At 34.8% G+C, this 10,321-nt stretch overlaps 2 protein-coding genes across 2 annotated transcripts; one reads left to right on the forward strand and one right to left on the reverse strand.

The window, feature by feature from the left end:
• Positions 1-113: 113 nt before the first annotated feature.
• On the forward strand, positions 114-2,499 carry LOC121374918 (DNA-directed RNA polymerase III subunit RPC9-like). Its single transcript, XM_041502054.1, has 2 exons — positions 114-247; positions 620-2,499. The coding sequence occupies exon 2, from the start codon at positions 752-754 to the stop codon at positions 1,181-1,183; it is 432 nt and encodes a 143-aa protein (XP_041357988.1). The 5' UTR covers positions 114-247; positions 620-751; the 3' UTR covers positions 1,184-2,499.
• A 2,698-nt stretch (positions 2,500-5,197) lies between these two features.
• On the reverse strand, positions 5,198-10,107 carry LOC121375800. The gene is made up of 4 exons (XM_041503456.1): positions 9,742-10,107; positions 8,001-8,102; positions 6,860-6,916; positions 5,198-5,481 (listed from the first exon to the last, which is right to left on the reverse strand). Exons 1-4 carry the CDS (start codon positions 10,060-10,062, stop codon positions 5,380-5,382), a joined length of 582 nt encoding a protein of 193 aa, XP_041359390.1. The 5' UTR covers positions 10,063-10,107; the 3' UTR covers positions 5,198-5,379.
• Between the last annotated feature and the right edge of the window lie 214 nt (positions 10,108-10,321).

Genomic DNA, 10,321 nt, shown 5'->3' on the forward strand with positions numbered 1-10,321 from the left:
TACATCTCCAATCGTGTTAACCTAATTTGTATATTTTTGTGAATGTAGTAAATTAAAATGTATAACTTAGTAAATAGTATAAGACAAGTTAGATAACTCTGCTTAAGGCTTGTTGATATTTCCGGATTTTCTTTTTGTGAGAAATCAATGGAATCTTCTAAATAATATATTTAGCATTAAAATGCTTATGTTAACAGTGGGAAATTACTACTTTAGCAAGAGAACTGTCAACTGGATTTTGAATTTTGTATGTACTTCATTATTAAGTAGCGTTATCTCCAAATGTTCACATTATTATTATTAAAAGTTATTCGAACTTCCAAGACATGATGGAACATGTTTCAGAATCATATGTTTTAGTTTTTTAAAATCTACTTTACTATTTTATTTTGGGGTTTATATTTTAATTTTGGTCATAAATAATAACACAATAATTATAGTTCTACACCCTCAACCTTCAATGTTAAAGTTAAGGCAGTTTAAAAGAAAAAGAAGAATTTATTTAGTCTTTAGCCAGTTTAGACCAGCTTAGCAAGAGGTCGTACAATGTACATTATAAATTTTATTATTTTAAATGTGTTTTTGCTAATTAATGACATTAAAAAATATAATTTTTCAGATTCTGTTTTTGATTGTTGCCATTGCCTGGGTGCATGCAATTGCTGCTGGTCGATATGCATCCATACGCTATCTTAAACAACACTGGTAACTTCAGCAATCTTCAGCCTATGATTAGCATCTCTTGAATAACATGGAGGTAAAGAATGAAAATGCTGCTCTCCTCAGTAACTATGAAGTGTTCAGTTTGATGACTGACATTCAGGCTGGTCGGGGACAAAGGAAGCCAAATAAACATCAGCAAAATCTGGCGACAGTCGTCTACGAGACAGTGAAGTATTTACAGGACACTCCTTGTAAAGTTCAGAGTGAAACTGGGATACAAGAATTCATGAAAGACATGGCTCCATACAAACTAACTAAAGCAGAAAAGTTACAGTTGTTAAACCACCGACCCACGACAGCAGTTGAAATTCAGGTCATGATTGAAGAGAGTGAAGAACGTCTTACAGAAGAACAGATCTATGAAGTTTTAGACATTATTGCTAAACATCTTCCTGATCAGAATGAGACCGACATGGAGCAAGGTGCTGAGGAGACTGTTCCTGGAGAAACTGACTCTTGATAAATGTATACCATACACTGCAGTGTTATGGGGAAAACATTTCAGATTTTGTTTTAGCCCTGTATATATATTTTTTTTTTTAACATCAATTTGTCTGGCATCCATACGTTGTCCATCTGTCTGTTGACTTGAGATTTCATAGGATTGTTCCAAAATTTGGTACTGTACCAATGATTCTTTGGGAAGATATTTAGAAAATTTTGAATCTGATTTTTAAAAAAATAAATTATGAATATTTAAATTGAAATTTGACCATAAAAATTTCAGTCTTTCTTCTCGTACATTTTTTGATTGTATTGTTCTGAAACATGGTACAATTATCATCTGTGGCAGGCTCCACAAATATTAACTAATAGAGAACTATTTAGGAACATTTGAAAGTCAGTCGCCTAGTGTTTTGATTGGATAGTTCTGAAACTTGGTACATGATTCTCCGGGGCAGTCTTCACAAAGTAATAGAGAGAGAATTAGAATTTTATTTTTGGTAATGGACAATGTGAAAGTCTATAGATCTTATAGAATTTTGATCGGATAGTTCTGAAACTTGTACTACAATTATCTTTATTTTGTTAATATTAAACTTTAACAAATTAACATTGAAATTATGGAAGCCTGTTTGAATATTTTACTGGTAACAAAATTGAAAAGGAAATAGCAGAGCTCTTTTGGGGAGTATTAGTGAATTTGCAAAGAACTTTTTGTAAATTACCTTAAAATTGCTGTTTCATATTCGGTCAAATTTACCTTGGAAATTGTTATTGTAAAACAAAACAAAAAGATGTCATACTTGGATGGAATTTTAGTATTCAGCATATGCCATCATTATTTTTTAGGTTTATTTTGTAAAATCTAAATTAATGTTTATCAAAGTCAAATCATTCTTACTCTTTAGTTTAAATATATACAATTGTTAGAAATTGATGTATAAACTTGGTGTATCTGAAAACCAAACACGAGTGTACATACCCTGTATACATCCGATTGTTCAAGATGTAGATGTATACAAATTGGGTATTTTGTCATTCCTGGAAGCAAGCAGTGAAAGTGCCTTGGTTTAGACAAATGTTTTCTCACCTTGATGCTGGAGACCAGTCAATACTAGTGATCTTACTAAACATGATTTAATCTCTTTTAAGGTTCTAGCAATTTTAGTCATTATGTGTTACATAGATCTGTCTTTTGAAAGATAAATGTACTACTGTGGACTAGCATTTGTCTGTATACCAGTGGTTGAGAAAATGATTTCGACTCGTATTTATAGAATGCATATTATTGTCATTTTTTTTATAAAAACTAATTAAATATAATCTACCTGGTGTTTGTTTTTTGTTTTTATTATAACTCAAATATAAGCAATTTATTTTCTAGCAATTATTGGTCCCTTATTGATCCAACCAGAGGGGACTATAGGTTTCATCTTTATCCTTCCGTCTGTCCCACATATAGTTTTCCAGATGGGTTTTTTCACAATGCCTTAAGATATTGAAAGCTCTGAAATTTTGCGTATAGCTTTAACATGTACTGTTACAGATCACGTTTGACTTGCATGTCATTTTTTTTTTGTGCTGGGGTGTTGTTAAACATCTATTCTATTTGTCGCTTTACCCAGTTTTGACAATGACTTCAGATATTGAGCTGGAGTTTTGAGTATATCTTTATCATGTACATGTACTGTTACAGATCAAGTTTGACAAAAACTGTTGGGCCCGGTAGGGGACATTTATTGCTGTACTCCCAGAATGCTCGTTGAACTAGTTAATAATGCTGTGACAGCTTGGTGGCCAGCTTCGTAGCATATACATGTACTAGTACAGTGTACATGTAGTACAAAAAACAATGTACATAGGTTGGTAGCCATCAAATTTGTTTTTCTCCTGAACAGTCCAATCTGAAAGCATGCTGTTTATTGGTATTAAACATACCATATGTATTTGTAATGTCTAAAGGTATGACCAGCATTACCTAAACATTCAGTGCACAGCAGCAAAACATTTGCTCCATTGTCACTAGTTTTTTTTTTCTTTCTTTCTTTTTCTCTTGCCTATTGGTAATGTTCTTTTAACGGTTCCTGTCTGCATAAACTAAGGTGGAATCCACAAGTTAAAATCTGACGTTTTTAATACAAGCGACACTGTGTATTTTGGAGTTTGTTGCATGCTCTAATGTTATTTCTGTATGTACTAAATTCCATTAAAAAAGAAGACTGTTTTATTTAACGAGGCCTCTAAAGCACATTGGTTTTAAACTCCATTTAAAATGCACCAGCCAGGTTGCTAATAATTCTAATCATTGTATACAATACCGGAATACATCCAGTACACAAAATCTGTTGAATGCATTACAAATCGGGTGTGTTTTTAATGGAGTTCAAAATAAATCTATATATACATGTAGTATGACATCAGGGCTGTAGCTAGTGGGGAGGGGGGGCAAAAATTCCAGAAATTTTAAATAAAAACTTGGAAGAAAATTCTCTAGACTATTAACTACTCAGTTGCTCCCCACCGTCAAACAAATAATCCTACCTACATTCCTGGACGTGAGGGAGAAAATCCAATGCCAACACAGACTACTCTCAGTAAGACATCACATTCCTCACTAACATCATCAGTCTACTGATGGATCAGTAAAACCCCCACATAATAAAACAAGAGCACAAACAATATACAAGTTCAGATTGAAAATAACAGATTATATCATATTGTGCACCATAGGTGGATGCTGTCTGAACTTTTATTTGCATTCTTGGATCCCGAGTTACTTTTGTCAGTATGTTCACCTCTATATGCAGTTTCACTATCCAGTATCATATGTAACATGTATTAAATTTAATTAACTTGGCACCATGTCTACATACATGTACAAACAGTACCTTATTTTTCTGGTGTCTGCTGAACATTAGTTTATGAATCTATTGTGAGGAAAACAGTTTAGCTGACTCAACCATGATAGCACATGGAACTGAAACAATGTTTAATAACTTGCAATTTTGGTGTAGTTTATCTTAAAAACTGCTCTGGTGCAGCAAAACCAAAACTTAAGACATGACACCTGCTGTTTACCCAAAGTTTATTGATTTCAAGAAAAGGATCTTTTACACTTGAATTTTATCATAGACATGGGTCCAATTTTACAAAACATTGTAAGTGTAGTTTTGTACGTAAACATAAATCTACGACTAAACCACAATTTTTTATTACTATTATAGTACAACAAATATAGTTAAAAGTACACATATTTGATTTTCTTTTGTCCTTAAAATGCTCCATCTTCTGTAATGGTTTAAAGTTCTTTATGAAATAGATACCAAACACTTGTAAGTGTATGCCCCCGGTATAACTGCTAGTCACAAACGTAAACGTACAATGTTTGGTGAAATAGGCCCCTGGACAGCACAACCGTTGATATCCCAGTTCTGCAGCATGGATTGGAATGCATAATTACCTAATCAGGGCATGAACAAGATTGCTCCTAAAAGCTCTACCTGTGTTTTGTTTTTGTTGAACGATACCACCAGAGCACATTGATTTATTAATCATCAGCTATTGTACGTCAAACATTTGGTAATTTTGACATAGTATTAGAGAGGAAACCTGCTACATTTTTCCATTAGTAGCAAGGGATCTTTTATATGCACCATCCCACAGACTGGTACACTGACTGGAATGAGAAATAGCCCAATGGGCCCACCGATGAAGATTGATCCTAGACTGATCACGCTTTACCACTATTCTACGTCCTACCACATTATAATGCATGCTAATCAGCTAAATGTAATTTTGATTCCTGTAGGTATCTTTCTGCAAACTGAATATTGCAGGCAACCTTTTGTGAAAAATTGCAGGCAACCTTTTGTGAAAAGCTGCACACACTCTCTAGGAAATTTCTGCATCGGTGCTTATAAAATGTTTTTACCAAGAACCTCAGGTGAAAACTCTACCATTGGGCTATACTTTGCTCCTGCACTCCCAAGAATACGAGTAATTACTGTGCAGTAAAAACAAGTGGCAAATAAATAATAATACATTTTAATATCTTTCAAAACTGTCACACATAAACTTTAGTAGCTACACATCACGTAAGTCCTGTATAATACCATTTTCATTTAGCACAGCTCTACATGTTAAGGTTGATCTTGATTGAAACCATCATGTTTCAGATCATCGTGAATTGTTATTTACACTATAATGATGGCTTCATTCTGCAGCACTGGTTTTTCCATCCAATAGAGCTGTCCGTGATTTAAATCCCCGTTCACAATAATCACTGGGATCATTCCTATCTGGTGCCGGTTGATTCTGAAATATAAAACATACGAAATGGCTGAGAATTGAAGAAAACTGAAACAATTCTAAAAATATTGTTTAAGTGTGCTACATAGTAACATAGTATGTGCAACTACTATGCAGGTGACTGGCAACAACATAATCACTGGACCAAAACTGAAACATTGTAAAATGTTTTTTTTTTATGGTACATAGTTTTCAACCTGATAGTTGCTGGTTTATATTACTGACCAGTGTTATCACAGTTACTGTGCTATATTTTACTATTTTAAAATTTATTTCTGACATATAACAACCAATTAATCGATACCACATATAATTCTTGTATAGTGGGGTAAACATACATTCTGAGAGTACTGCTAAAGCAATGAATGTCCTCTACGGGGCCCGACAAATTTTCATATCCCTTAAATTCAAGGACCATAACTCTGTGAAAAATGGGTAAATTACCATGAAAGTTAAAACTTTATCTGTAACCGTACATGATAAAGCTATACACAAAATTTCAGTTTAATATCTCAAGGCACTGAGAAAAAACATCCGGAAAACTATGTGGGATGGACGCACAGAAATACAGATGGACGGAGATGAAACCTAGAGTCCCCTCTGGTTGGACCGGTAGCCTAAGGGACTAATAACTTGGGAATGTTGAAATTGCAATGTGCATTATAAAAGGCATGTGCAATACAACTAGGTTCCATTTTATCAAATGATATCAAATTGAAGAATCTACAAAGATGGCAAGTTGACTGGTAGCATCTAGATGGGGCCAGACCGGCCTCAGTGGCGTCGTGGCAGGCCATCTGTCTACAGGCTGGTAGGTACTGGGTTCGGATCCCAGTCGAGGCATGGGATTTTTAATCCAGATACCGACTCCAAACCCTGAGTGAGTGCTCCACAAGGCTCAGTGGGTAGGTGTAAACCACTTGCACCGACCAGTGATCCATAACTGGTTCAGCAAAGGCCATGGTTTGTGCTATCCTGCCTGTGGGAAGCTCAAATAAAAGATCCGTTGCTGCTAATCGGAAGAGTAGCCCATGTAGTGGCAACAGCGGGTTTCCTCTCAAAATCTGTGCGGTCCTTAACCATATGTCTGACGCCATATAACCGTAAATAAAATGTGTTGAATGCGTCGTTAAATAAAACATTTCTTTCTTTCTTTCCAGATGGGGCGGTTAGAGGCAGGTGATTTGCATTTAAAGACAACAAACTTGTCCGTAGCATCAGCCTGGCATGGTGTTACAAAGTTTTGTCTCAACTGAACAGGCCTTATTTTGTCATTTCTAGAGACTCTCTAATAAAAAAACAAATTCTACTTGTACATTAAATAAAAAGGACCTATGAGTGAATGTCAAACTGTTGAAATTAAATATGAATATAATATACTTACTCTGTATGGCAGTGGTTTGGACTCATACACATGAAAACCTCCAATTCTAGTCCAATCCTGCAAAAAATTTAAATAAGATGTAAAAAAGTATGTATAAAATATTATTGGTGTATACCATCACATACATGAACAATACCAATTTTTCTGTCAAAAATAGAACTTAACATACTCATTATTATACTGAAGTTACTTAATTCTGCAATTTGACCTGTGTAAATTATGACATCCTCTCTTGAATGTAGATCAGTTGTAAAGTGTTAATGTGTAATGGGTTAACTTACAGGATTAATTGAAGCATATTCATGACTGAGATTGAAGTGACAGGCCCTAGTTTTTAAACATTATGGCAGATTTTCCACTATTAAATTGAAAGTCATTTTTGGTTACAATTGATATCAGACATTACATTGTATTGTTCAGAATACCCATTTCCGTACATCCGGAGTGTTTATGATCATCCTGGTGTTTGTAATGGTACAAAATTGATTTTGTTTCATAATTCTAAAAATGCATACATGTGCACCCAAGTAGTAACGGTTGTGGAGGCGAGCTCTAGCGGGAATTTCCCCTGTTTGAATGTCACAGACTCTTGTTTTACTCTATGGCATCTTTATTCAGATGTGTTACAGATTCGTAGATTAAGTAAACTTAGTGTCTTGTTTCCATGGGTTCAAATTAGGGTCTGCAACTTGAATGGCTGTCACTCACAAGACCTGTTTTCTGCACCCCACGTTAGATGAATGTGATATGACAGATGATGATGGTACACTATTACCAGACAAATTGTTCGCAAGCACTCTGTCTCCTGAACACACTACTGTTTTTTTTTTTACCATACAAACCAGTACAGTGTCCAAATGACTGGTACATAAAAATCCATGTTATGGGAAAAGACTAGCAAGTGAAAACCACTAGCATGAAGACCAAAAGAAGGAGCATTAGGTCAGAGAATGACTAATGTGGTGTACATAATAAGTTGTGGTGAAGTGGGGTTACAGTGAAAAATCTAATATGAAACACAGATATACAATTATTCAATTATTATCCATTTCCCAGGACTTTTAAAACTCTTCTCCAAGAAAAATTGTTTTTAATTAGAAAAGAAGTTTGATTCTAAAAAATATGTTTAATATAAACTTACATTTGGGTGATACTTCACATTGTAGTACACAACATACACACCACCTAGGGTCAGCAAAATTCGTGGGACCAGATTTCTCCCCATTGCTGCACCCCAAGTACCCTGAAAAACAATGGTATATTTTAAATTTTAAACACCATAGAATTACTGGCTAAAGTAAACATTTTAGTAAAAAATAACAGAAAAATCCCTCAAAACTATATAATATATATATATGTGTATATATATCATATTTCTATGATTAAACTTTCATATTAAATATATTTACTTGTTTAGAATATCAGTGTCTGTATATTCAATGTGTTTCTGGTGATCTTAATATTTGTAAGAAGCCCAAACTGGATGTTGTCTTCAAATAATTTTGTATGTTACAAAAAATAAAACATATTTTAGGAAATAAAATGAAATTTAACCTAGTACAAATATTAGAACGATCAGAAACATGTTTAATATACAGCCACAAATATTTCATGCAGAAAAATATATTTAATATGTAATTACAATCGTAAAAAAGTTTCTTTTAGTCGATAACATCTTAAAACTTGCAGCAAACTCAGGAATATCCCTTTAACCCTAACCCTTAACATAACCAGTTTTCTTTCTGGGGCCCCCCCCCCCCCCCCCCCCCCCATCTGTTGACTGTGGTTGCATTCAATTCCATAGCGCCAAACCCAAAAATTTCTTTCTAGCAGAAACAGGGGACAATATTTTAAACTCTTAGGCAGGGGTGCAGAAATGGAAAATATTTCACTAGCCAGCCAGACTAGTACCAACTAAAATTTAATAGCCCGTCAGAATCTGTACTAATCCGCCAGCTAGAACTTGATTGGCAAATCATTTCTTTTATATAGATTTACAAAATTCAAGTGACATCCCACAAGTATTTAACAGACCAATCTATTAGTAACAGGCAACATAATTTGAATGTAAAGAATCCATTTCTAAGTAGTATTGACCGTTGACTGACTCTGATACCTGACTCGTGCTTATGCAGTTGACTATTTGGAACTCTGAAGTCCTCTATTGTCAATGCTGTACATGTATTTCGTCATCATTCTGAATAGTTTGTTTGAATGGTTTTAAAGTCTGCACATGACCGATGCTCTGTTACGGATTTGATGGAAAATTACAGTCAGTCAGAAAAAACCCCAGTATCACACGTCAGACTGATTGTTGTATTTTTTAACTCTGACTCGTCCGTCAGAATATTTACTCGCATTTTACAAGCGGGCGAGTACTTTCTGCATCCCTGCTTAGGTAACCGGAAGTCAGTTAACGTGAGGTTTACTTAGATAACCGATCGTTTGGTTACGTGAATATAGTTCTTGTAACTGATGAGTTAGGCCTATCTAATCCTAAAACACTTAAACTACAAAATGTTCTGTGCTACATTGGTGGTTCAAAAACAAACTGACTTTCACTTTCATTACTGATATATGGTACATTTTAGAATATAATTGTTCATCAAGTAACCGACTGGTGGTTCTCGTGATTTTGAAGTGGCATAACTGACACGCCAACAGAACGGTTCTCGTAAAATATTGTGCTCTGCGAAGCATCATATGATTGTAATAATATAGATAATATTGAATTTGCATGACGTCAGTATTCTTCAGGACTTACTTTTGGCACTGTCATTAACCCTAACCCTATACGATAAGATATAACTATTTATAATGTTCTAAATAAAGAAAGTCCTACCATATTTTTTTTTTTTACAAATTAAAAATCAAATACGCACCATTACAGGTTCTAGTGCTTTAAACAATATATTCATGGGCACGTTATAAATCCGTTTGAATATATTTCTCGGTTTTAATTCCGGCATTATCCTTGGTTCGTTGGGAGAAAGTTCTTGATCCATCACCCATTGTCGTCTTAGCAGTCGTTCTTCAGGGGACAGTCCCTTGCCCGCCAATCTCTGTCTTTCGTAGGGGACCGGTTCGATTGAAAATGGTGGATATTTGCTCCCTCTGTTTATATGATGCTCTTGCATCCGTCTTTCAAGCTGCCATGGTTTTTCCTGAACAGGTTCGATCATATCTCCCGATTTGTCAGCCATGTTGGCGACTGCAACCTTGATCAAAGGGAGATAATGTTAAGGTCGTCGTGGTGTAAAATAATATATTACCTCCCTTTAAAGAGACGATTTTTAAAAAAGAAAGAAAAAAAAAAAAGAAAGAAAGAAGCAATCTCAGTTGCCTGCCCCTTTTTTGTTGGTCGTGGTTGGCCAGAATAGAGTACCTTTAGTTGAATCTGGTCAAATTCACTTGATATCAGTTCAAATTAGTTTATACATACCTCATTCCATCCACACAGCA

Source organism: Gigantopelta aegis, chromosome 6 (genome assembly GCF_016097555.1).
Source record: "Gigantopelta aegis isolate Gae_Host chromosome 6, Gae_host_genome, whole genome shotgun sequence".
Taxonomy (NCBI): domain Eukaryota; kingdom Metazoa; phylum Mollusca; class Gastropoda; order Neomphalida; family Peltospiridae; genus Gigantopelta; species Gigantopelta aegis.

Bases quoted from the DNA above. Each gene is read 5' to 3' on its own strand.
- LOC121374918 (XM_041502054.1), top strand. From the start codon at position 752: ATGGAGGTAAAGAATGAAAATGCTGCTCTCCTCAGTAACTATGAAGTG.
- LOC121375800 (XM_041503456.1), bottom strand. From the start codon at position 10,062: ATGGCTGACAAATCGGGAGATATGATCGAACCTGTTCAGGAAAAACCA. The intron at 6,917-8,000 runs GTAAGTTTATAT...AATTTTTTGCAG, and splicing joins ATGTGAAGTATCACCCAAAT to GATTGGACTAGAATTGGAGG. The intron at 5,482-6,859 runs GTAAGTATATTA...TTTATATTTCAG, and splicing joins CCAAACCACTGCCATACAGA to AATCAACCGGCACCAGATAG.